General features: G+C 40.9%; 1 protein-coding gene across 1 annotated transcript in view; it reads left to right on the forward strand.

Moving 5' to 3' along the window:
• PTPRT (protein tyrosine phosphatase receptor type T) overlaps nucleotides 1–27,466 on the forward strand; it is a 451,382-nt gene that overhangs the window by 221,824 nt on the left and 202,092 nt on the right. Inside the window, exon 7 of the mRNA XM_068419550.1 lies at nucleotides 3,800–4,093. Within this exon, the coding sequence (XP_068275651.1) occupies nucleotides 3,800–4,093 (294 nt within the window). The remainder of the gene's footprint in view (nucleotides 1–3,799; nucleotides 4,094–27,466) is intronic.

Raw genomic sequence — 27,466 nt, forward strand, 5'->3', positions numbered from 1 at the left:
ATGAGCGTTCATGGTCTCCTTGGCTGTATGTTTTATCAGATGGTCTTACTATGAACAAGGAAGGCATTTTCAAATAAATTAAAGTTTTATTCATATAAAATCCATAGCTTAAGAGGTTTATCCAGCTGTTTTAAGACTACGTGTTCTATAATGGCTTTTTCTTATGGATTATTTCACAGGAGATGGTGATAACAGTTATTGGGGATTTTTCTCTTAATTTTCCAGTCTTTCCAGTTGCATCTGAAGAAGTCATGGAGCCCATTTTTTGTCCATTGTCTAACAGTTGCCTAGCTTAGAAAATTACGTAGAGAAATATTCCAGTAGTAGAGTGGAAACACTCAGGAGCAGTTGCCAAAGAGTAAAATATATATATTTTGCACAATAACGGGAAAGTATAGTATTGACAGCACCAAGCCTGTCAGAGTTCAAGGAGCTTCGAGATGATGCTCTTAATCATATGGTTTAGTTTTAGGCAGTCCTGTGAGGAGCATGGAGTGGGACTCGATGGTCCTTATTGGGTCCCTTCCAACTTGAGATATTCTATAACTCTATTTGGTTTTTTTGGTCCTTCATGTTACTTTTGTTTTCTCACACTCTTTGCACTACTAAACTTCCTGGGTTTTTTTAAAGCCCTAACAGTGTTAAGCCTTCTCAGCTGTAGGTCACATCTGGATTTGCTGATGGGAGGAGAAAGGCACACCCCAAATTCCCTTTGTGTCTGCACAACTGGACCTGCTTTGCACATACAATAAAATCTACTCGTGTTCAACAACTCTCTTTTTGAGCTTGTATGACATAGGTCTTTTGTTTCCTTGAAAGAGGGCACCGGGGAACCACATTTTTCTGTGTCCTTCTGAGTCTGGGATTCGGGGTAGATATTGTTCCCATTGCAGCAATCCAGTTCCTGATGTCCTCGTTCCTGGGGAGCCTGCGGCTTTCTCCTCTGTGCCTGGAGGAGGAGGGAGAATGGCTGAAAGGCAGCAACAGGCTAGACAGAGCTTGCAATATAAAATACTGTCTGGATCAAATGGGGCTTAAAATATACTTGATCACAATTACATGTGTACAAGGCCAATCTGTTACCATGTTTATTTAATCAAGATCACATAGAGATTTTAATTAAAATAGTGAGCTCATAACATCAGGCTGGTCATCTGTAACTGGCAAGTGTGTTTAGTTACAAAGGCCAAAAAATGGTCCTTATTTATGTGCTAGTTTTGCTAAATAATGGGTAACTTGTTTAGATCGCTTGCAGTACTTTGGCACAGAGTGATATTAAAAAAATTGCTTCTTCTCCAGCTGGTGCCAATAGGAAAGAGCTCATTATTTTCATTGAGGTGGGATTGAGCCTTGAATAACTACTACAATGGCCGCTTGTCTGAGTTTCTTAAATTTAGAAAATGGGAACAACAGTGTAAACTAATTTTCTAATATTCTGTGGCACCTGTTTTTCAAATGGTACTTAGAAAGGGGAAAATTAACAGGAGGAAGAAAGGGAAAACACCATCAGGTTTTTTTGGGGGGGAGGTTTAGATTTGGCCTAAAATAAAGAGAGAAGACAGTAATGCTGGGTGTCTTCTTAATTTAAATCAGTGAGGCGACAGTAGTTTCTCAACTTGCTAGACGAGACTTTCATGTCTGTTTAGCAAGACAAAATGCTCTATTAATTAAGCTCAGTCCCGTAAATCTCTTCTAACTTGCAATCAAATCCCAGAGTAACCTGGATCATGTTGCTACTGAAGTCTACAGCCCAGGAGAATGGAGTTTAATATTTCATTTGTCTTGTGTTCAGCTATGATGTGACTTGTTAGATGTCATTTTTGCATTGGGAATAAAAATCACTAAGTCGATCTTTTAATTGTCTTGCACCAAGAAACAAGTAATAAACTGTTTGTGATTTATAATAATTTGATTTTTAATGAAAATGTATCTACATGCATGTCTTGAAAACAAATTTCTTGGAGAAATAACCCTATTAAGTCAAAACATAATCAGCTTGACATTTCATATCAGAAAAAAGATTCTGGCAGGAGTTGGGGGAACTGAGCGAAATAAAAGCAGAAACAAACATTCCACAAAAAACTCAGTTTACAACAGTAGTTTTTGTTCATGTTGGATACCTGCTACAATTACAATTCAGATTGCTTTTTTTTTCCGAGGTACAATGCACAACTACTGCAGTCAATCTCAAGGAGATAGCGTGGTTCATTGTAATTAGTTAGCCAGAGGAAATGAAATTAAGGAATGCTTCAGTTGATCATTTTGTATAATAATGGTTTCTGTGCATTTGTCTCTCTTCACTGAGCAGATGTTAACCTGCAAGACTTCTCCAGAAGTCCCGTCTTCCTCCCATCATGTGGTGCTCAAAGTCTTCTGTGTGTCCTGGATTCTTCCAGTCCTCTGAGTTCTTTGAGGAATCACCTCTAAGAGGGATTTAGAATAACTCCCACCGAACTCTAAAATTAATGTCATGCTGTAACATTAATACGTTTCTTTTTCTGAGACAGAGATGTCCTTTTCGTCACTTTATTTGCACAAGAGAATAGAGTTTGTGTCCTCTGGGCTGAGGGCAAACCACGTTAGAGTGTGACAGAGGGAAAGCTGCGTGAGATTAAAGAAATTGCTCACAGTCTTGCACAGTTCACCTCAGGTTTTCAAAACCGCAAGGCATACGCTATTCATGCAGCTTCCAATATGCGAGTCTTATTTATACACTGATGAGGAGGGGAATAAAAATCAGGCAGGCAGCCAGAGCCCTGTAGATTATTATTAATTTTTTTTTTGTGGCTTTCATCAAAGGGTGCTGCTGAGATGTCTTTTATTGGCTTGCTTTTCTTTTTATCACAGAGGTGATATTCAGCAGCCGGGTTCCTGCCTCCTCCTGATGCATATCAGACATTTCGGCACTCTTCAAGTCTCTTGCAGACTTTGCTTGGAGTACCTTTGCTCATGAAGTTAAGGAAACTTTGCAATCAAACCTGACAGGAGGTGTTCAGTCACTGGTGCCTCAGAGTTTTTCTTAGTTCTGAGCTACCAAGAGCCCCAGTTAGAGTCAGTTCTAGCAGCATCCTGACTACTGATGATATTGATCATGGGAAGATCCCTGGTGTTTAAATTTGTTAGTATTTTCTCAGACACACAGCCAGTGCTTTGGTTTAAAAATATATCATATTTTTAACCTTTATTTTGCTTGGTAAAATCACAAAATGAGCAAGTGATTTGAGTTTTCCACTCATTGCTAATTATGTCATGTTAAGGATTATACTTTGGCTGAACCACAATACCCTGATCAATGATCATGATGCTCTACCACGTCAGGTCATAGGGCAGAGGAAGGGCTGTTGTACTAGAGCCTTTTTATACGTGATATATGCTAAGTGCAATCAGTCATCTTTATTTAAGACTTCTTTCCCCCCCTCACCCTCCAATATCATATTGATGGCTATTGCTCTTGTGCTTAAAGGAGGGAATAAGTATAATCCTTCTGATCTTTTAAAAGTGACTTTTGGATTTTATTTTAAACAGAAGTTGCTTTGATTACTGTATCTTTGCAGGTGTTTCTGAATAGGTAATACTGCCCTCAATGTAAGGGGGCTGAATTTTTAGTGCAAATAGAAGCAGCCAAGTTCTTTTCAGTAACAGATTAAATTCTTATGAAAGGTTTTGTAAATGACAGGAGAAACTGTGCCTGTGTGTTACAAAAGATTTTGGGACAGCCTTGTTATATGGATATATAGTGGAAATTTGATCCTTTTGACAAAATTGTCTCAGGCCTCTCATGATTTCTTTTTGTCTACAGAACCCCCAACTCCTATCGCCCCACCTGAGCTGCTGGCTGTCGGAGCCACGTACCTGTGGATCAAACCCAATGCCAACTCCATCATTGGAGATGGGCCCATCATACTGAAAGAGGTGGAGTATCGGACGACCACTGGGAATTGGGCAGAAACGCACATTGTAGACTCTCCTAATTACAAACTGTGGCACTTGGATCCTGATGTGGAGTATGAGATCAGAGTGCTGCTCACTCGCCCTGGAGAAGGAGGCACAGGACCCCCTGGACCACCACTCACGACGAGAACAAAATGTGCAGGTAGGGTTTCTACTGCTTTATAATATGGCACAGATATTTTGGGTCACTTACGAACACATCAACAAATGGTCCTCTGCACATCCTTGTTGTAGATGTGCTTCGTCAGTGATCTGAGCTGACGTTATGAATGTTGATATATCCTGCAATATTTTACCTTTTATTCCATAGGCAAGTGTTGAGTAAACTGTTGGTTTTATGCATGTAGTGTATTTGCCAAACTTTCTGCTACAGTGTATGGCTTCTTTCTGTTGAAATGGGCAAGGAGATGAGTTTCCCAATCAATTCTGCAGTAGGCGAATTGTTCTTAAGACTAGTTATTATAAAACTTCCAACCCGTAAGTGCATAACAATATATTTGTTGTTCTTGGGTAATGGTTCAGCATTGGTTATTAAGAGATTGACAGTGCTATCAATTTATAGGCGCAGTGTGGTGAAGCAGTAAGCGTTTAGTTTTTAAGATACGTTTTTATATGGAACTTGATTCTTCTCCTCACTTCTGATAACGAAACCTGTTCGAACACTGTGCAGCATCTTCCCTTTGTCTTTCATATCGGAACAGATCAATTTTGATCCAGGGACAGGAAAAGTCTGTCTTCTTTCTAAGCCATATTGGCCTTTCCAGGAAAAACTCAAGGATCATGTTCCTCATGTTTCAGATACACTGGCTGTTCATCCTGTTTTCATATGTTAATCATTAGCCATTAAGGGAAACCAAGCTCTGTGCCTTGCAAGGGGATGAGCAAAGCGGTTTCCTACCTAGCAGTTGTTTTTCACCACACAACTGTCTTCCCAAGGTTTGCATTTTTGTAATTTTTGCAAGGTCCTTTCTGTGGTGTGATCAAAGGACAGAGACTAAAAGGCTGCTCTCCTTTTTCTGCAACCTTCCTTCCCTCCCCACAGATTAGTGGTTTAGAGCAAGTGAATTTAAGTAGTGGAGAGCTGATGCAAAAGCATTCTGGTTCCAGTTGTTCTAACTGACCAGATACCAAGTCTGCAGTCTGAAGAATGTATCAAGAACAACCAAACGCCATCCTGGGATGGGATTAAGCAGCACAATGTTAGCGTTCCTCACCCTCTGTCACAGCATGAGCATCCCCAGCAGCATCCTCTGCCTCTGCCAAGAGAGGAAGCCTGGCAGGTTGAGTATGTTGTGGGGCAGGGGGGACGCATCCTTACTGCCTTCACTTTTTAATACAGGTTATAATGCAGAGAACATTTAGTGCCTCTTTGAGAAGAATTGGTTGGAAAAAAATAAATGTGAGCATGAGGATCTGGCATGGAGGTGTTTGCTATATTCAGCACCTGTCCATTGGTAGAAGACAGATGTTTGGAGGCTTTTCTGCAGCTAGGTGGATAGCATGAAGTGACGTGGTGTCCTGGCCTGTTTGGGAAACTGGGACATGCTCTGCTGCTCATCTCTTGGCTGTCTCCTCCTTCACTAGTGCAGTCAAATTCTCTAACCCTCAGCAGAAAGAACTGCAGGCCTGTCCTGGGACTATGCATTGGCATATGGAAATATGATGTGCTGAGATTTGGTCTGTAGTTCATGCATTGTGACTTTGCAGGTACATGCTCTGCAGCAGCCAAACTTACAGATTTTTCTGTATTATCTGTAAAGAATGCTTGCTTTAGTTTAATTCAGGGGTTAAAAAAAAAAAAAAGGACATTGGCTTTGTGCTTAATGATATCTTTTACTGGATCCCAAATTGCTGAGTTTCCTTGCTCAGCATAGGTATCGACTGACATCATGAAGGATGATGTAGATAATTTGTTCAAATTGGCTAAGCGGTGCCACTCGCTATTTTCCGTCTTAATTTACTAATGAAAATCTAACTGGAGAAGGTAATTTTATTAATGTTAGTTGTCATACAGAGCTTGTTGAGATTAATGGTGATGGCATTTATGTTTTGTTTAGGGCATTGGGTGGGAGAAACTGTGTAATGGTCTTGATCTAAGGACGGACTCGAAGAAAGGGAGAGACTTACCCAGTATCTAAAGAAACTTCCACAGAGTGCCAACTGAAATGATAGACAAGAAAAATGCAACTCATTATTCCAATTTCCATATGTCATGGAACTTCTTCAAAATACCCTGTTTCGAGGATAATTACACAAAACTTCCAGGGTAAAGATTTAAAAAAAATGTGCTGAACCAAGAAAACAGCACTACTTCCTTGATTTTTTCTTAGACTACCTAATGAATGAGATCAATGAAAACTGAGGGGTTTTTAAAATAGTTGAGGGACGAGTGATGCTGCTTTTTTCAAGTGAATTTTTTGGTTCTTTTCTTTGTTGTTAGTTTTTCTTAGCAAGAGGGAAGTGCCAAACTCTGACACGTTTGTATGCAATCAGTAGAAGACTGGAGTAGTCCTGTTTTACCAGACTCTTTAGTGTTGGTACGGTGCTTATGAGGCCCACTAATAAAAGTAACAAAATTGACTGCAGAAATAATAGTAGAGAATATCACCTATACTGGAGAAGAAGTATTTACTTATTTAAATGGCAAGAAATCAGTGCAACCATAAACAGAGGTGTCTGCAACCTTCCAACAGTGAGAAGGCAACGTCCCTTTTACTAAATAATCTCCTTAGTGTCTTTTCACATAGACACTGTGTACTTTTATGCAACGGCGTCTGAGTAACTACTGGCATAGCCTTCAATTTAGGCACCCCTTGCAATAAGATTCTTATTTTTTTATTTTCATCTCTAAATTAAAACAGCATTTGGGCAGGGGACTGTGCTTTTCTTCCACTTCAGTTCAAGCGACAGGAGCTCTTTCACAAAGTTGCAGTTGTCTGCTGTTTCTTGACTGTTGGCCTTGCATCAGGGCAAAAGCATGACCGGAGTGGCTCAGCATGAGCTTAGAAAGTCATTACACCATGACCCAACTCTTATCAAGATCATTCTTGATTTTCAGATTTTTTATTTGAGTGAATGGAAGTTGTTTACATGGACTTTAAAAATGTTTTCATTATATAAACCCCATAAAAACTAATTATGAAAGGTCTTGCTCTAAATGAGCACAAAGAAGTTTTATTAAACTGGATAATATCTTATCTAAATTTCTATAAATAGTATGTGCCCGGGCATCCGTTATCCCACTGATGATGCGTTTAGTTTTCTACAGGGGACAGCATTACCAAGCTTCATTTATATTTGATCTTCAGAAATGATACTGAAAATTAAGTCCCAGCTTGCCTCCTTCCGGGAAAAGCCATGTGCCAGGAAATATGGCAAACCCTGCCTTTGTAAATGAATGGGGGTGGTGGTGGTGTGAGTTTTGTGGTGTGGGTTTTTTTCCCTCTCTGATAAATTGTGATAGGTGTGACTTGGGACAGGAGAAGGTGAAACGACCTTGAGGCATAAACCAGTAAACTGTCAGTCAGAGGGGGAAGACTTGCTCAGCAGGGAATGGGCAAAAGAGAGCGACTGCTTAAGGTTAAGACCAGACACAGGAAAGGAAGATGTAAAATACTAGTTTTTACCCCCCAATAATAGGTTGGGGGAGATAACAAGATCAGAATAGTATGTTTGAACACGGTTCCCAGTAGTGCCTGGTAGTTCAGCACTGGTCTTCTGAGTATGGGGGTTTTTTTAGCAATCTTTAATAGTTAAACTGAGCTCCTTAAAATCCTTGTTTTATGGGCTTCATTCGAAAGTGTGTGCTTTGGAAAGCTGTGATTTGGGAAGCTTGGGGCTTGTTTTCTTCTCTCTTCCTCTGCTTTTTTTCATTCTCCAGTTGCCACAGAAAGGGAGAAGAGGGGAAAAGTCCTTTTTTCCTCTGGTAGATGGGAAAGAGAAAGGAAGACCTTGCAAATGAGGTCATTGTTGGGGGAGAATCTCATCTGAAAAGTGTTTGCCTTCTGGTGGGACGAACTTGTGAAAGCAAGGCCAAAGAGTAACATTTAAATTAATATTAAAGGAATAGAGATAAGACTTTCTTTAAAAATTATATTTTGACCTGGTTAAAATACTATGTGGAAAAGCTGTCTTGAACATTAGCTTCTCTGCCTTTGTGGATGGTGACAACAGGTGACTCGTAAGATGAGGAGGGTTTTGTGACCTCGGGGCTTGGAAGCAGGAAACTTGCCAGTCTGACAGGAGAATGAATTGGTAAGGAATGGGAGGGGAGAAAAAGTCCTGAGAAACCCTGTAATCTCACCCCCTAGAAAAGGTGTGGCAGTGATTCTTCATAGAATGAGCTTATGGTAATAGGAAGTTTGTCCTCATAGGGAAGAATTCACATGGATCACGTGCAACCTGTCTCTTAGGATAAGCTGCTCGAGACTGGGTTATTCAGCAGGAGGGTGTGATCTAGCTCCTGGAGAAAGGAGGAGGAGTGGTCAAGATCAATACCCAATTTTGTTCTTGGCCTAGGGAAATAAAAGCTAGTCTTGGAACGATGTGGCTGAATTCAATACTCCTTTTAAAAACAGTCAGGATAAAGTAGCTGATATAAATGCAAATATTCTGTACATTCGGAGTTTGATATGGTGTTGCAAAGTAGTTGGAAAACCTTTTCCTTTAGTTGTTATTAAAAGGTGCTTTGTTGCCATGAAGTCTTGTGAAACTTAGAAGTAGTAAGCAGCTTTTGCCATTTGTTTGTGGGTTTAAGACTACATTTGTATATTTTGTAGAAATATTTTTGTCTGTTGCTCTGTTACAAATGTTAGAGAGAGGAGGTAGTTGTGCACAGTTACAAAATGCACAAACTGAACAACCAGAAGGTTACTGTGTTGTGTACTGAGTTAGCATGAGTTGTTACAACAGGTTCAGAAATGTTTTTCTGATGTAATTTTAAGGTGATAGCTCCCGTTAAATAGGAAACATTCACATGTTAATGTTGAAAAATAAGGTTCAGGGTTGCTGTGCTGCTGCCTTCATTTTTTTTCAGGCTTACCAAAAAAAAAAAAGAAACCTGAAAAAAGATTATGTATGAGTCAAAACACTACACAAATGGCATATCAAGTGATTTGAAAGAGAGTTCTGTACAACTGGTATGTAGGTATTATTAGAATCCCTGTTTCGCAGACTAATTTAACTTGGAGTTACTCTAAGCCTTGTCCTGAAACATACATTCATTTCCCTATTAATATTAGTTAAAATTTAACACTTAGCTTCACTGTCATCTTTAACTTTACATGTAGACAGCTGGGAAAACAGACGCTTTTTTAGCAGAATTGTCTGTTTTTGAGAAAGACTTCCTGTAGAATATTAGTGGTGAAGGAAAACCTTGCCTGGGTTTCTTGTTTTCTGTGTTGGTAAATACTGTGACTTCGTTTTCTCAGCTACAATAAGAGAAGCTTCCACAGCACGTGCTCTGCTTGTGTTCTGTTTTGCTCTTTTGCCAAATTCCCTGAAACAAAGGCTTGTGTAGCACAAGGAAATGCAGTTGTTCTTCTCTTGATAGCGCCTGTTCCCAAGAGCCGCGGAGCGCTGCAGGGGAGCTCTTGGGTATGGCGTGATCTTGTGTCTGCATTTTGGTGTGGATCCCACAAGGGCTGTGGGACTGGGACCCGTTTTAGTGACTTTGTCCGCTTAGCTTGATGATTGAAACTCTGTTTTCATTCCACCTCAATAGGCTTTGGCATGTCAGATAGAGAGATAAGAGTAGAGTTACAAAACTATGATATTCCTTCTTTTTGATCCTTGATCCCCAGTTTGTGCTTGGAAATGGCCTGGCAGCATTGTTGAAAGGCAGGGACTTCATCTGTATCACATCCTAATAGCTTAAAGCCCTTTGCGTGTAAGATGTTGATTTTCCCTGGCAAATTGATTAAATAGATAATAAACGTATCTTGATTTCTGCTTTATTCTTGCTCCCTCCTCACTTAGTTTTTGAGGGAGTAGAAAGACAGCATCTACTCTTTAAATAACTGCTGAAAGAGAAGGTGAAGTATTTCTTGATGATAGACGTTTTGTGGCTATGAGCATGTCGGAGCGGTACGCTTTTCTTGTCTCTCTCTGTCAGGGCTCAGCTCCTGTTTAGCCCGTAATGGATACCTTCAGACCTCTTGGACAACACAGACAATGCTTCCATTGAAACTACAGAGCTCTGTAGGAAGCAAAGTGTATTTCTGGTTTCTCTTCAAGTTGCAGAGGTACAGCTGGTTGCATGTATAAGGGTGTTCCAGGCAAAAGATGTCTCTTTGAGGAGCTATCGATGTCAGGTTGTGGCTGTAGAAACGTGGTCAATCTGGAAAAATAACCTTTCAAAGAACAGAGGATAGATTAGATCTGTGAATTAGTTATTGGAAAAGAGTTGAAAAAAGGAGCAAGTGTGTTGTGGAACAGAAGGAATTTGGGAGAAGAAAGGGAGATAATTAAATGGTGAAATGGGAAGCAGGGTCTTCTGAGCAAGCAACAATCTGAAAAGCCAGATTGTTGGAGCTGACAAGATACTTGGTTTGGCGTGAGGCCACGGTCTGTCCAAAGTTCAGGCACTAAATTCAGTGCGTTGGAAAGCAGCAGGGTGCAGAGGAGAGGCTGGGATTTACTGCTGGAGCACATCAGGAGGCCATAAATCTGATATTTGTTTCTAGCAGTGATCAATGCCTGAAAATTCCCGAGTCTAGCAAAGCATGTCCCCTTTGCATTTAACCATGGTACATATGGTGAGGAATTTTCTTTATCCTGATCCCTGCAGGAGATCGGCTTTTTGTCCTGAGGCATGTGGATTGATTGCCCTTATCTTAGTCTGCATAAATACAGTTATGAATATAAAGGCAGTCACAGTAGTGCTTTCGTCTGGATTTTTTTCCCAGAGGGATTTTGCTCGTGATGGATTTAAATTCTAGGGATTTTCTTTTTATCTGCAAAGGCAATTTGTTATCCAGAAATGTTTTTTTATTTTTATTTATTAGGATAAAGTCTAGTTCATTCCACATCACACTGTTTCTGCTTGGTGGTGTTGCTCTTTAGTTTAATAGTGTTCTGTAACATGGTTTGAATATAGCATTATTTTCTGAGGGGGCAGGCTGGTCAGTCGATGACAACTTTCGTAAAGGCATGAGGCTTTCATGCCAAGAAGAACAGTTCTTGCTAATGGTGGGACCTCACGACTTCTTCCAAAAGAAGTGAACCTGCCTGGCACTTAGTTTCACACCAGCTGAATTTAGGACACTGTCCTGCGTTCTGTCCAGGCTTCATCCCAAACAGCCTGAGTATTCCTAATCTGAAGAAGCGAAAATGGAGAGAGAGAGAGAGGAGAAAACCAAATAAAAAAGCCCAAAACAACAACAACAACCAACCCCATTCTGCTTTGTTGAACTCACAGAAATCCCTGGGCACTGGTTGACTTAGTGGCACTGTAGATCTGAGGCAGCTAAACATCTGTCGTGTGCACAGTACTTTTCTGAGCAAAAAGTGGTTTTGAATGGAATTTTAAGTGCATACAAACCAGTTTGATTTTTCTCTTGTTGCAGTTTTTCCAGGCTGTATTTCTACTCAGAATACACTGGGCACACTTGAAGCCTCTGTACAAGAAGGTCAGTGACAGGAGAGTCAGGCCCACATTAAGGATTTCACGTCTTCTGGACCGGAGCCTGTTGTGCTGCTTTGTGCACAACATGTTGTTTGAATTTTCTTGTGTGCATTCAGATGATTGTGTGACTCCTCTTTTTCAGCTCATTTAAAAAAACTCTAGAGGGAGGGAAGCAAATTAAGCAGGTATTTGATGTGTTAGTAACTTCTTTCGTCTTTGCTTATGCAGCTTTGTTTCAGCACCCTCAGTTTAAGGGTGTCTCCAGCATGGGTCCTACAAATGTGACTTTGTGGGACTATACCCTTAGCTTGTGCAAAACTGGCACTGCTTCACCAAAGTCAGCGTTTTACACCTGCTGCAAATCTGGCCCACGGTTTGCAAAACTGGCCCAGGCATTTTTTTCTTGATTGTCACTCAGTCCCCTGCTAAAAGCAATTTATTTAAATTGCGTGGTGTCTTTCAGTCTTCAGTTAAGTGGCATCTTTCATAAAATTTCATCCCTTATTACCATATTATTACTGCTTCTGTTAGTTTTTTGAGGGTGCAATGAGATGATCGTTTCCAGATGTCGCTTTATACGGGTGTGAAAAGCCCAGTTAGTGGGAGGAAACAGGAAAGGATAATGCTATGTGGGTATTTTTGCAGTGCATGTGTTAAGCATTGAACTTCCACTGAGGAGCGACCGAAGGGAGGTGTCTGTTTTCCCTCTCTGTGTAATATACACCATAACTCATCCTGGGAGCGAAATGACAGACCCAGTCTTGCAAAGCATTTATTAAGCTCTGTGGATTTGCATAGTCATGATCCTATCTTTGTCCTGGGACAAACACTGCTCGCTGCTTCCTGCTTGTGTTTCTCTTTTTGCTTTTCCAAAGGCAGCTGAAACATAAATGCCTTTCATTTTCAAATGTGTTTTTAATGTACACAAGTCTGCATTAAAAAGCATTCAAATAATAAGAGACGTTTAGAGTTTGTATACTGTAAGTGCCCGATTTTAAGCATTTTAAAGAATAAAATGCACATTAATTGGCTTTCTTGGAAGATGTAACATACAATACAAAAGCAAGGCAGGGGCCAAGTGGAAGAGAGCATTGCATTTTTAACCTCATGTTAATGCTTTTAACCCCAAGGTATTAGTAAGACATTTAGGAACACTCTGGTTCCTTACATGTTTAGTTGGTTTACATTTTTTTCATAATTCTTTCACCCTTTTATTTTTCACCAGTGGACTCTGAAATATTGAGATGAACATGACTTCTTTTTTAATACTTGCCAGCTTACCCAGAGGAGCACATCTTGGAGAGAAAAAAAAAAAAAAAGGCATGTTGCTGTCTTAAATCCTGTTGCAGAGCCAGCAGATGGAGTGTGAGAGTACAGAACCTTGTTTGTGATGGTGTGTGTGTTGGTCTGCACGAATACGTTGTGTTTTCATACTGGTTGAACTTGAAAATGGAATTTTATTTTATATTTTAACCACCTAATTCTGTCCGCGGACATTTCTGTGACCCATTATGTTACAGTACCTGAACGTGACAAAACCAAGAGTGAACCAGAGATCTTATTCCCCTTTGGGGGGGGTACAGGGATCCCTTTGTATCTTGGTTCCCATTACACAGGTGGAGAAGCGAAGACCCTCCATCTTCCCAGGTTTGGCTTGTGATCCAGATGATTGCCGTGACATGGGACTGGGTAGGGGTATAAACTTAGTCACCATTTTAATTACTTGTTATTCCACTGAGTGCAACAAGGAAAAAAAGATGGAAATGCTTTCAACTCCTTTTAACTTATTTTTGCTTTCTAGTTTTGTAAGCTAAAAAGCTTAAAAGCTTTTTCTTTTCTTTTTTTTTTTAAGCTGGGCTTTTTAAAAATACGAAGCAGTGGAATATTTTATGACTTGAGAAATAGCATTCAAGTAGACCATAGCTGTGACCATATCAAAGTACTCAGACATTGCTGGAGAGGCATACAGGCCTGAGCATCCAAATCAGACTGACAGTTGCTATTTCAATGCATTTCACTCAAGATCCGCAAACCCTTATTTTAACTGCCAATAATCCTTCAAATTATTAAACTAAAATCTTGGTGCGGACATCATTGGAAGGAGGTTTAAAGCGAGAGCACGACTCACGAGATAACAAAATCTGAAAGCCTTAACGTCACAGTTTCCTCCCTGTGGCACTCTGAAAGGTTTTTCTAGCATTTACTAGAGAACGAAAAAGGAGCAGGAGGGAAGTAGGTCTTGCAAATAGATCCAACCCTCCAGAAGTTGATTTGTCAGTTAATGAAGTTTGACAAAAATCTTCAGTGAGTTTGAAAGATTAGATTATATGTCAAGGAAGTCCACCACTTTGAAGATAAAGCCTTCAAGTGATCAGTTGATTTTAGTAGTGTTTTTAATAGGAAGGTAAACTGTTGGCATTAAGTTGTCTTTTTTAACAGAGGAGGGGAAGAGGCAGAGGAATGGGATGCCAAATTTAAGAGAAGGAATATGACAACAAAAGCTGTCTTATAGATGAACTGCTGTATGTATATGTATAAAACCAGTTCTTCATGGTTGGTTTTATTCTCCTCAGATGGATTATTTGTTAACCTAGTGTAGGAGTAAATCTTTCCACCTGCTCTTCCATAGGTCACTTTGCTATATTGTTTATTTTTACATTCATAACACATTTCTCTTTAAAGATTCACATGGTTCTTTTTCCTAGACAGAAAGAATCCCCTTGTCACTAAAGAAACTGTGCCTGAAAGCAAGTCTACAACTGCGATGTGTTTTTTTTTCTATCATACAGAATTAAAACTGTGCTATGCCAAAGTCAGACAAAGCAGAGTCCCTTGCTGCTGTAAGAGAGCCCAAATGTCTTTGAGTTGTTGTCTGATACATGCAATGGATTAAAATCCTGGTGTAAAAAGTGTTGCATGTTCTATCCTATAATGTATAGAAATCACCACATTGCGTGTTGTGTCCTGTAATTTGCTTTGTGGTGGTAGGTGTTAAGTTTCTTGTAAACATCGATTCCCATCACATCTCAACACATGCATTATCTTCTTCTTCGAAATCACTTGACAGTGAACTCGTAATAGCTTCAGTTATAAGACTTCTATTTCCTTTGTGAAAACTCAACTTTTTTGATTCTGAACTCTGTCCTACTCTTCTAAAGAAACCAGGAACCACAGAGCTGAAAGATGAACTTTGCAATACCTGACATAAAATTCACAGAGTGAAAATGAATTTAGTATCTACTGCTGGTGTTCCCGTTTATGTTCTGAAGCTGTTTGCAATAGTTGTTGCTTCCAATTAGTGTTGTGCATGCGAACCCCAGATACGCACCTTCTGCCAGCCTTCTCCTACTGTCTGTGAAAGGCTTAGGCAATTTATAGCTTTCCCCGATCCAGCTGGCATGGCAGAGCAAATATTTACTTATTTTCACTCAGAAGCAAATATCTCAGTGTAAGAGAGTTGGAATCGCACTCGGTGCAAACAGGTGCTTCATATAATACTGGTACATTATGCTGCAACCAATCAGGAATTTATATTGAATCTTCGTAGAATTTATATTGACTCTTCCAAGCCTCTCACGCTGCTGGCAGCGTGGTTGGACCGAGGCTCACAGGTTAGTGTCAGTGCTCCTGGGTGATCAGACTTAGTTCATTAGTATGAGTGATAGTTTGTCTATCCTCATTGGTCTCTGCATACATCTCAGGGTAAGAGATGCCCTTGCTTGTACCAAGAAATAATCTCCAAACCTGATCATGGTGGCCTGCGCTAAAAGTAGTGTTATCTTGTTAAAGTACTCTTTAGGCTGTAGAAATGTACCTGTGTGCTGAAGGCATGATTGTTATCAGCTTGTTATTCCTGACTTGTCTCTGTCCCTGGGGTGTCCCTTGGCAGTAAAACGATGAGATGTTTTAAAAGTACGCGCTGTTTATCGACAGAGGGGAAGGCAGAGCAGTGCCTGTGATGCAGATCACAGAATATCTCAAGCTGGAAGGGACCCATAAGGACCAACAAGCCCAACTCCCTGCTCCTCGCAGGACTACCTAAAACTAAACCATGTGACGAAGAGCGTCGTCCATGTGCTCCTTGAACTCTGATGGGCTTGGTGCCATGAGCACTGTCCTGGGGAGCCTGCTCCAGTGACCGACCACCCTCTCAGTGAAGAACCTTTTCCTAATGTCCAATCTGAAATTCCTCTGACGCAGATTTGGAGGTAAGAAGCAAAGCTGATACCACCAAAAGGAGTGACAGAGTACCTGCCGCAATCCATTTCTCTTCTGGGTAGATCATGTGGGTGCAATCAACAAGATTAGTTTAAATTATGGATTAACTGGACTCAGTTCGCCTGTAGCAGCTTAGCAAGCACTCAAATGACACTTTTTTTGGCAGAAAAGCTGCTTCCAGTAGGTGAGCAACGATTATTCTGAATAGTAGCAAAGCTGAAGAGCTACAGACCTGATTTTCAGTACTGCACAACCTACCTATTTCCAGCCAAACTCCGCAGGGGAATGTGTTAAGCAAAGGTAACAAAAGTACAATGTAAGAACCTAAAGAGAAAGGAGAGGTGGGATATTTTTACTCTCTTGCAAAATACTCTAAAAATTCTTTTCAAACAACATATTGTTTGCTGGGGTGTGTTTTCTGTTCTGAATTGCTTCAGTGCTGTTGAGTTTCTTTGTTCAGGAAAAGTGGTTTTTTTTTTCTGGTTAGAGCAATTTGCGCTAAAATATTTGCGTTAAAAAACTGTGAGCATTTCTTGTAACAGCAAGAATTAAAAATGAAGGAACAACTTTTGCTCATAAGTTAGTTCTTAAACTGTAATATTTCAGTAGCAATCAGATCCTTTGACCACTTCCTCTCATTTGCAACACCCAGCTCTGAAATGTTCACCCTTTGTCTTATTTATTCAGCTTGTTTAGGGTAGAGTGCGTGAAGAATCTCTAGGGTGCCTGGCACAGTAGATCCATTTTTATGAGTCGGTACAAGCTTATCTTCTATTCTTCATGCTAGGCGTCTAAAGGTTCATCATCCACAGTATCCACAATGTATTCTAGCATTTCTTCCCTTTAGAAGCTGATTCTAGAACGTTAACACCAGCAACAAGATGCCATACTTTTCCAAAATGATGGAAATTAAGGGGAAGTAGGAGGAGTTGTAGAAACTCAGAATATACCTGAATCTCAATTTTGGATGACACAGACGACAGTATAATAAATTAATATTAAAATCTGCATATGTTTTGTGAAATGTACCATTTTTCTAGCAAAAATAACGGAAGGCTATTTGACCTGCTGTCTGCACGGCCACGCTGGGCATTTACATATGTGCAAAAGGTTGAATTTTCTGCTCAAAAGTCCTTTGCTCATGAGGTCAGCAATGCATGAGGTTGGTGGGAATGAGATGGGTCTTCATTTAAATATCCTCCAGAGTAGTTACGCTTCAGAAACAGCAATGTTTTAAAGAATGGGTAATGAGTTTTGCTATTTTCGAATACTCTTCCCTTGTTCGTAGTATGAAAAAGGACCTTGCAAATAATGCAGCATTTCTTTGTGTGTGGTTGCTGTGATGTGTCCATGATTACCTAATTTCAGATCTGGCAGTGTGAGTCTCTAGAGAAGTACCTATGAAATCACAGTTTACATTAGTGACGTAGAAGGGATTAAGAGGTGCTATGCTATTCATCTTACAGAAATATTATAATTTTTTCTTGTATGAGTATTAAGACGAATAGTGTCAGAGCAAAATGATGCTATACAACCCATTTCTGGAAGAGGCGCCAGAAGTTTCTGCAGTTGCACCTGAGATCTAGAATTGTGTATTAGTTTTTCAAGCCAAAGAAACAGCCCTGCTCTTCCCCTGATCCCTTCTAGGCAAGCAGGGTCTAGCACCCGTGGGGCCAGTGTTCCATGTTACTACTGCACAGAAATAGGATCATGGCCCAACTGCCCTGGTATCTGCTGCTAATTTCCGCCCTGCCCTCGACAGTCCGGTATTTGATGTGTCTGATTTCTCAGAGTGCCCAGCTGGGGGAGCTTTGGGTTTTATAGGTTTTGTGTTGGGAGTGGCCCATTGTTCAAAATGCATATGAGAGGGTTTTATAAATGAAATCGCACCTGATTGCTGCTATAAAGAGCACAAAGATTTAGACATGTACATTTTTTGGCTCCCCAGTCTCTGCCTCGTTCTTAAACTGGTTTTGCACGTGAGGCTGTTTCAGCTAACTCAATTCTTCCCTTCCAATGATGTTTTCCTCCCGCTGTCTCTGAGTTCTGGAATCAGGGTCCAAGTTTCCTCCTACGTGACTAAAATCCATAACCTTTGATCCCTGAAAACAGCTCTTCTGCACTCGGTGATGTATTTCTCTCTGGCTGTAGCACCTGGCCTCTGCTAACTGTCCCACTTGGCACAATCAGTTCTATCCGTTTGACCACTTTCAATTGGATTGCTTAGACCTTTTCAGTTGTCAGCAAATCTTAACAGTTACTCTTAACCCAGACATGCCTACCTAGACAAACGCATTTGTCTGCTGACCACGTATTTCCCATTGCAGGTAAATAACTCTAAAACCAGGTTATCCTCTAGAGGTTAGGGGAAAAAAGCGGGATGAGATTCAGTTGCTGCCTGAGTTAGAGACTTCATAAACATCATGCAGAAAACTCCTGTATTCACCACAGGAGGACAAAACCTGCCACACTGTGCGTGAGATTTGCACAGGAATCGTGAAATGGCATTGCCTATGATCAGGTACTTGAATGTCTTGACAGATAGGAATGCTTTTAAACTTAAACACCTTTAAGACTTTATGAAACAAATCCTACCTTAGGTTGTCCCCTGGGTTAAGGACCCAGGGTACTGCTGGTATATCACCTTCAGCATTTTCTTTAAATTTGTCTTCCTTAAAGGAATCAAGCTGAAATAGCAAATTGTAGCCTGCAGCACTCCATCTGTTCCCTCCTGAGAGCACGAGGACAGTGTGAGACGCTCTGGGCACCCTTCACACCACTGCAGGTTGCATTGTTGTGTATTCAGAGCACGGAAATAACAATAACGTGGTCATATTCTGGGCAGCAAAGCTGAGCAATTCCCAGATTGTGTTGACAGGTCTATCCTTAAAAATCCTTTCTGCTTTGCTTTTGTGATACCTATGAGTGTTACAGTGCTGTTGGTCCAAAGAGCTCAAAAATCCTGAGTCAGAAACCAACTATCTCTTTGCCGATTCCCTACAAAGTAGACCCTCACTAAATTTTGGTCTGGTTTTGGTTTGTTTTTAAACCTTCCTTTTGCTTATCCTTTCCTGAGTATGTGACAGTGTCAAACCAGGACAGACAGTCACAAATCACTCGTTCATTCTCCATGCAAAACTGCAGGCGCTGATCCCCTGCTTCAAGGCTGCCATCTATGTTCCTCCTCTCTGCTACATCGCTCCACCTCAAGACGGAGAACCTTTCCGTAGTGGCCAAGCCGACAGCTTTCCCTGTTGTGACCTGGCAGAGGAAAATGGGAGTTCATTTTAGTTGTGTGGTGGGTACATGTCTAGTTCTGTGAATAAGGAGTGTAAGGTAGGGGACAGGTTGTTAAAACAACTTTCTTGGATCTGCTCCCAGTTTGCCCTCATGTCCAGGCCCAAGAGAGTCAGCAGATGGTGGGATGCAGAGCCAGAGCTTTGTGCTTGGCTGAGAACCTAGCTGGACGTGCTGTTCCCCAGCCTCAAAAGGCTGCTGAGAAAGCACATTCCCTGTCTACCTACATTTACCTTTTTTTGCCGTACTGGAGGGGAGATGGCAGAAGATCTGGTGCCTGTTCCAGAGATCCCCATAGGGCACGAGGGACGTCTTTGCTGCCTCTGGAAATATGTGACACTGTGGCCTTTACTGGTCACAATTAGCCCAAACAATTCCTTTGGGCTTTCTGAGCTTCTTACAAAGGTACCCGCCAAGTTATATAGCTTGCAATAATTTTGGCTTCTCTTACACTAAAATACTATCCTAGACTATCTACAGAGCCTTGTTCTGTGATAGTGTGTGATCTGCTCGAAGAGAAGCGTGGGAGCCCCAGGAACTGTGCCAGTCAGTGTGATCTGCAAAGCTTTACATTTCCTACGTTGCTGAGACAACATATGGGTGTCAAGATGTACCGTACTAGAGAGACATTCGTAAGGGGAGGTTTGACATGGAAGTTTTGGAATGGCACAGCTTCTTGGCAGCCTTTATGTTGCATTGTACCAGGGTTTTTTGTGTATGGTGTTTTTTTTGGGGGGTGGCTTTTTTTTTAAGTACAAAGCTATTATGGTATTAATAATATGCAGTGCTTGATTTAGAGGGGAGGAAAAGTAGATATCTGGAATGCTGTTGAGTTCACTGTGGATACAGCGGTGTTGGATTGAGTGCTGTTCGACTTTTACATTATCACCTCTCACTTCTGTTTCCTTTATTTTCTTTAAATTTTATTATCTGTTTTCTAGTGAAAAAGAAGTATTTGAATTTCAGAGCTGAGCTGGTGCTTCATCCTCGTGGGAATAAGAGCTCGGCTTTTCCTCCCTCAAAGCACAGTCTCAGATCTCTGTTTCCTTTAAGTACTGTGCCAGCTTTCAGCTCTCAAGTGCCTGTTTGCTTTGACGTGTGTGTTAGGTGGGTAGTGAGTCCTGCTGCCTTCAGATTCTGGGTATCATCCTGGGAGGATGAGGCATCGTGGAACGGTTTTTTTCATCTTGCAAATTGTGTTGCCGGTGTAAGACCTTTGAGTTATAATGAGTCTTCTTAGGAACTTGCATGGCGTGATATACAAGGCATTGGCAAATAATAATTCAACCATTATGATGTTCCTTAGTTATGATTTCATAACTCGGGGGGCAAATTGTCTGAAGACCTAAAGTTAAAAAGTTATGTTTGTAGGGCGAGGGAAATAACCTCTGAGTAAAATGTATGGCAGTTAAATATCTAAGCAATATCACTTGCTTAAAAGTAGCTTTGGGGAAGATTTCATTATTTGATACCATATCATGTGTTCTTTAAGGTAACATAAGTTGGGGACGTTTTGTTTCTCTAGTATAACATATAGATAAACTGATGCCTGCTCTGCGTGTGCGTACATATGTAAGTGCTCAATAGAATCTGCCATCTTGTGTGTTTATGCTGTGGGAACCTGATCTTTATCTGGGGCTCAGACGTCCTGATACAACACATAAATACTGAAAGAGGCATAAAATGTGGTAAGATCGTTGTTACGTCATTGCAGTAAAATCTGGCAACTCAATGAACGTGCTTTGCCCCTTTTCCATTCTGCATGTGCGTACACAAACAAGCACACAACTGCTTTTGTGAAAGGAGAGGGTCCAACCCCCAGATATTGCAATTCACTTCAGTGATGTTTCTCCTCCCTGCTTGCTCAGATCATCACTATTGTATTTATTTATGCACTGTATAAATATAGATTTATTTTTAGATATTTATGTGTAAATATTTATTTATACAGTGAGACTGCTGTCTAAAACTAAAAAGGAAATCTGAAGATTGTTCTTGTTTTCAGTGTGGCTGAGGCTGAAGTAGCAGATGAAAAAGGAGGAATCTCCTAATTATTGGTTGATTCTGAGTATTGGTGTGAAGTAATGTATGAAGTGTTAGTAAAGTAATTAAAATGGAGGAGAAGTAATGAAACTTTCCTACTGTTGAAATGTGAAGCTTAGCATATAATGGGGAAAACACAGAAACTTTCTGTGAAGCTTTCTATGTTGATCAGTACTGAGGAGCTATTTTCTTTATAACAACATCTGCGAGTATCTATCAATAGCATGCGAGTGTTGATTGTATGTTACAATACTTCATTTTAATTAGACTCCATAGGAGATAGTTAAAGGGTTGATGGGGAAAGATATTGTAGCAGTAAATATTATGGCACATTTGGAAATGGAGAGGGTAAGAATGTGTTGGCTTCAATGTTTGATATAACTAACGCTCTGCACTCTGGGACACACTTGTCACTGCTTTTGACCGTAGAAACTCAGTGATATATTGTATTTCAGTTTGGTAAATCTTCCTTAGGGGACTAGTTTGTCATTGAAACACCCTGGTGAGGCAGATGCAGCAAGCCTTGCTTGTATTAATCAGCGATTGCTGGGTCACACTGGCAGATGAGAGATGGTGATGTGGGCCCTTGGTTGGAGAGCAGATCACACCGAGGAGTTGGGAGAGCAGATCACACCGAGGAGTTGGGAGAGCAGATCACACCGAGTTGGATGCTGGGCCCAGAACCAGCAGTCATGAGGGGACTGGGGCTGGTTGGTCCTGTCTCAACCTGCTGTGGCTAAGGAGGTTCCTTCCAGAAGGGCTCGATGGCACAAGGAGCAGCCCCGCAGGCAGGAGGGCACAGAGGAGCGTCTGTGTAAACGGAAAGATAAGGGCATTCGCTCAAATAACTGTCCCAATCCTTCAGTCCCAGGAGCTGGCAGTGGTGCTTTTATTGCCATTTTGCTTTTATTTATTGATTCATTTCTTTTTGGCCTGTAGCCCATTCAGTGAGTCTTCAGCCCTTTGCATTGTACTTTGTTGAAATCAGAGTCCTTTTTCTTCCTTTTGGATGTAACTCATCATGGGGTCAGCAGGCTGTGGCCTTTAGTCACACTAAATACTAACCAGGCTATAAAGCCTAATCAGAAAACTGGGCAGGTTCCTTCCTATCCTTGCACGTAGTAGGGAAAGTAGTTTCAGTGAAATTAAGTACCCTGGCTTCGGTTCCAAAAATAAAGAAATAAATAAAATCTGTGGCAGATGTGGATTTCAGTCTGACTCCTGGCCCAGGCAGTAACTATCACATTTAAAATGCAGTGCAGGTTCTCATCGGGATTCTTAGTTACTGGTTCTGCCATCCCAAGATGAGACAAAATGAGATTTCGTCTTGTATAGTAGGTGGCAGTTTGAAGCATTAACTGCTGTGGAAGAAGATTTGAAAGGCAATTTCCCTTCTCAATTTTCTTTTAAGTCATTAAAATTCATCTTCGGTTCCTGAAACATCCAAATTTTTGTTCTGCTTAGGTATCTGGATTGGAGATCTTACGATTGTTCACTGCACTGAATATCCCTAAATTTATGACAAACTGTTTGACACCGTTTTACAAATCATTTCTGATTCTACAGATTTATCTTTAGAAGTTTATTTTTTTTCCTCCTGCCAAATTAACGCTAATCTCACTATGAACTGAGTTTAAAACTACTTAAACCTGAAGCAACTTCTTTGCTTTTTACTTATTAGAGTTTTGCACTGCTATGGCACTTCCTTGTTACTTGTTGGTCTTCAGGTTGGACGTATTCTGACTCCTTAGTCCTTTGGTCTAATATATGCAGTACTAATTAGTAAAGCGAATGGTGTGAGGAACTGGAGTGTACTGTTCACTCCTCCGTGCCTTAAAAGCACCTATTTGGGAAGTGAGGAGACTCAAAGTTTGTCTTACAAGTGTGGAAGAGTATAAAAATAACTTAATAACTGTGCCACCGTACTTGAATTTAAAATAGCTCTTTTTTTAATTCATAAAAGCTCATGGCAGGAGTTGTCAGGCTTTGGTGTCAGAAGGGTGATGAATTTGCGTGGGAGTGTGGAGGCTCTAAGAATACACAGGGCTTTCTGCGCCTCTTTAGGAAGCTTGTGGAGGGGGAATAGCCTTTTGTCATACTGGTGTCACATTTTATTTTGGTTTAAGACTGATGAGAGAAGAGAGAAATCTGTCAAGAGCAGCCTAGCTCCTCTTGCCTGTCTTTTTTGTTGCTCTGATCCTCAGCTGCTGCTGTTCCTTGGAGTACAGGAGAGGGAAAGTTCCAGCTAATCCAAGCAGAAGCATCTGGGGGGGCTTTTCTTCTGGCCTGTGATGCTAACTGCCCCTGCTCCTACCACCGATTTACAACTAAGGCAGTGATGCACTCTCCTCTCTTCTTAATGTTGGCTCCATGCCACACTTGTTTTTACTAGTTATGTTTAACACTACAACGAATTTAAGTGTGAGTGCTCTGTGATATGTTAATTCACCTGGGATATGGGAGCTGTGTGTGGTTTTTATGTCTAGGCAATAACCCTCATAAACGATAATTTCAAAAATTTAAGGTTAATCACAATGCTCTTTTCAAGATGCTACGATAATACATTACTAGAAAGTGAAACATGGATATAGACAGTGGTTATTTCTATCCTAGCCATGACACTTCTCTGTCCTGGAAAGGGCTGTTGGCAACTCTTGCTGTCTGTCAAGTACAGTAGAAAAGGGAGGGTGTGAGGAGGTTCATCTTGTTCTCTGAAGTTATTTTATGTTTAAAGGCAGACTCTAAAAAAAGAAGGTTAAATGAATGGTGAGAACCTCTTCTTTTTTTTTCCTTTATTTTTTTCTTCAATTGTGCCTGCAATTGTGTGCTGCTCATTAAGTAGCCAAAGGCCTTTTGAAAACTCCTTTCATTTGAGAAAGGTGCCAGACAGAGCTGCTTGTAAAATAATTATAGAAAATGAGTGTTGATACATGTTTTGACCCTGCTGCAGAAGTAATTCTGTCTTCTCTAGTTGAAGTAATTACATTTGTTTCTAAATAGAGGAAAAGAAATGGTAATTGTCAAAAAAAATTCATAGATATGAGTTCTACATTTATGTAGTGGCAGATAGATGGGAGGCAAAAAAATAATTATTATATTAGTGTAGTCATTATTGTGTATTGTTCATTGAAGTGAGGTACTGTTATTAAACACATTGAGTCGTGAAAGATTTGTGGGATTTGCAGAGTCATTTGCCTGATGGTTACCTTCTTTAGCTCTGTGGAGTATAAACATTGTTATAGTATGCTAGGTTAATAATTAATTGACTGTAGATACATGCAGGAACTCGGTAGCCATTAATTACTTTAAAATTATTGGTTTTCCACAGAAAGAAGGTTTTCAGTCATTGTAAACTAGAGTCCTCACATCGGGAAGGGACTAAAGCTTATATTTCTATGCCTGTGAAGTTCCTTCTCAGTTCAGTTGGCCAGAGCAGTAAAATTGTGCTAGCAGCTGTACTGATGCTTTCGGTAGTTTTGGACCAGGGTGGAACTGCCGTGTTTTACGTGGGTCGGGAGACAGCCATGAGATGGCACCGCTGCTGTTATCCCCAGGCAGCACAGACCTGGCAGCCCTGTCAGTCAATTCCCATTTCACCCTCCATCTTTTCAAAAGGATGAGAAAGATGGTTGCTCACCATGAAACTAATAACCCTGTGTTTTTATTGCAGTATCAAGTGATGTGAGAGCTTACTGCCTTCAGTGAGGACACAGGTGGAGTATATGCTAGGATGAAAATTAAAAAATGTGGGAAAGCCTCGGCTGCAACTAACTGCTCAGGCTTGCTGCTGCTGCTGGATGCTGTTCGTTTGTCTGTCGTGAGGGTGGGCCTTGCAAAAAGCACCTGTATTCCTGGTCTGCAAGATAAACTAAAATTCCTAGAAATACAGATGAACCTACAGCGGGCTTGCCAGCAGCCCTGGCAACAGAAACCCTTGCCAGAGAATACTGCTCCTTCTATATGAAAACGCTGTGTCTGTCAACGTACAACAGGCAAAGAAAATGTGTTATTGTGCGTGTCCTACGTAGCAGTCACAGCGCTGTGGGAGATCCACATGTCCTTGCAATAACCAGCTGGACAGGCAATTACCTGTAAGCAAACGATGGCTGCGTGGCAGCAGCAATTTTTCCTGCGTTGGCTTTGCTGAATGTCATTGTGCTTCTGATGACTGTGGTGCTTAGCCAGGCCTTGATGACTTCAGAGTTGCTCATGGCTTAATGTGCTGGACACTGCTTTGTCCTTCAGACCTTGCTGCAGTCCTTAGACTTTTTGATTTTGCCTTCAGTCCTTCACAGTCTGGGGATGGAGGGCAGAAATCTGTTCTTGCGGCCCCTGCGAATCTTGTGACTGTAGTTACCTAAGATGTGAAGGTGTGTGGAGGGGATCAGAACATGGCAAAGCAGCAGTTTTCATTCCCCTGTGACTATCAGCAATACTCTTACCTGGTGTTACATGTCTCTGGCAGAACCTGAAGCCTGGGCTGTGTGTAGTAACTGTTAGCTAACACACAGACAACTTAAAGAAAAGATTTAGGGAAGTCCTCTTAATGTCCAAACAATAATCTCCCTGGTTTTTGTGTAATCTTCTTGCAAAGTCTCCATGCCCCTCGTGTAATAACAGAAACCTTTTCCTAGTCATAGGTCAGGAAGGACAAGTTTTTGCTGAAGGCAAAATTGGGTATGTTGGTAAAACGAGGATTGCAGGACCAGATCTGACAATTGCCCCTAAACCAAGAGCTGCAAATATCCATACTTGCCCCTTCCTCACTGGGGCTTGTTTGGGTGGATGGGCTGTTTCTGTGAGGTCTGCATTGGCACATGGCTTTCATACCTACCGATGTGTGCGTAAACCAGGGGGATGGTATTCAGGTATGTGCTTTGTGCATAGAGCTGTAGTAACTCCAGCTTGGTGTGTCCAGGAAGATACAGGTCTGTATATTTGCCGAGCTTCCAGTTCACCTTGACCCTCTTTAAAAATTCTGGTAATTACTTTTGGAGAAACCTTCCCACAAAAGTAATTTTACCAGGAAGTGTAGACTGGACATGGCACTTAGTGCCCTGGTCTAGTTGACATGGTGGTGTCAGGGCAATGGTTGGACTCAATGATCCCAGAGGTCTCTTCCAACCTGATTCTGTGATTTACTTTGCTTTAACTTCCTGGTGCTCTTGCCATGTAAAAGATGAGCTGGTTAGTCAAAAATAATTCTCTCCAATTCTCTCCACAAAGTCATCCATTCCTACTGATGTCATCTGCTTTTTTTTTGCTTTTTTTTTTTTTTCTTCCTGAAAAATCCACTCTTGTACTGTAGCTGAAAAAGTGATCTGAACTGGAAACTGGACCTTCACTGAAAACAGGGATTCAACCATTTGGAATAAACTTTGGATACGTTTTGGCCCAATGTACTATAGTCTTATTGGTACATATCTGAAAACAGAATTAGGCATCCTGAATACATATTGTACATGTCTATGAGCTGTTCAATGATAGACTTTTAACTGTTGAGTACATTGTTAAATATAGATGTTAAAGTGAAAGGAAATAAGTGGACCAATGCTCTAAGTTCTTGATGAGACGCCTGATCCTCTGTCCAATATCAGTTAATTTCCTTGTTTTCTGGAGAGGCTTCTTAGCTTTCTGTCTTCCTAACGCTTTTACTCATCTGGCAAGATTCATTTGCATTTCCAGGATCTGATAGCGTGTATCTAACAGGTGTACATCAGGGCGGTATTGTGGACTTCAGTGGGCAGACATTGGTAATGGGTTGGACCTGGCACTTCTTGCTTTTCTGAGATCTGTGATGATGGGGAAAATTCTGCATCACCCAGTTGGTCACTGATAGTGGAGAACCTGTCCGTATAAAACCAGTTAACATGGTTCCAGGATTAATGTTGTGAGCTTGCTTTGTGTTTCAGCGTGTTTTCCAAAGAGGACAGTGTTCCGTTGCTAACTGCCCTTTGCGTGGTGAACTGAGCAGCACAGTAGGCAACAAACCTCTCTATTCCGGACCACTAGCAAGACACATATTAGATTTTAAACAAAAATTAATCTCTGTTAATTTCAGTGGCCTTTCATCATCCTCCAGGGTTGAATTCTATTTGCAAGGCAGTTCTTCTTTCAGTTTTTAAGGGAGAGCTGTCAAAAGTGATGGAAGAATGCTCCCTACTTTTTGGAGAGCAGAAGGTTAGAGCCCTCAGAGTTTTGTTATGGCATAAAATTGTGATGAGTTAACTAAACCACTGTGCAGACTTGCATACAAATCACCCCTTAGTGAGTCATGAAATAGTAGTCCATTTCCATTTTTATTTTTTTTTCTTGCTTGTGCTGGGAAGCTTT

The sequence above is a fragment of the Nyctibius grandis genome, chromosome 28, assembly GCF_013368605.1.
Source record: "Nyctibius grandis isolate bNycGra1 chromosome 28, bNycGra1.pri, whole genome shotgun sequence".
Taxonomy (NCBI): Eukaryota; Metazoa; Chordata; class Aves; order Nyctibiiformes; family Nyctibiidae; genus Nyctibius; species Nyctibius grandis.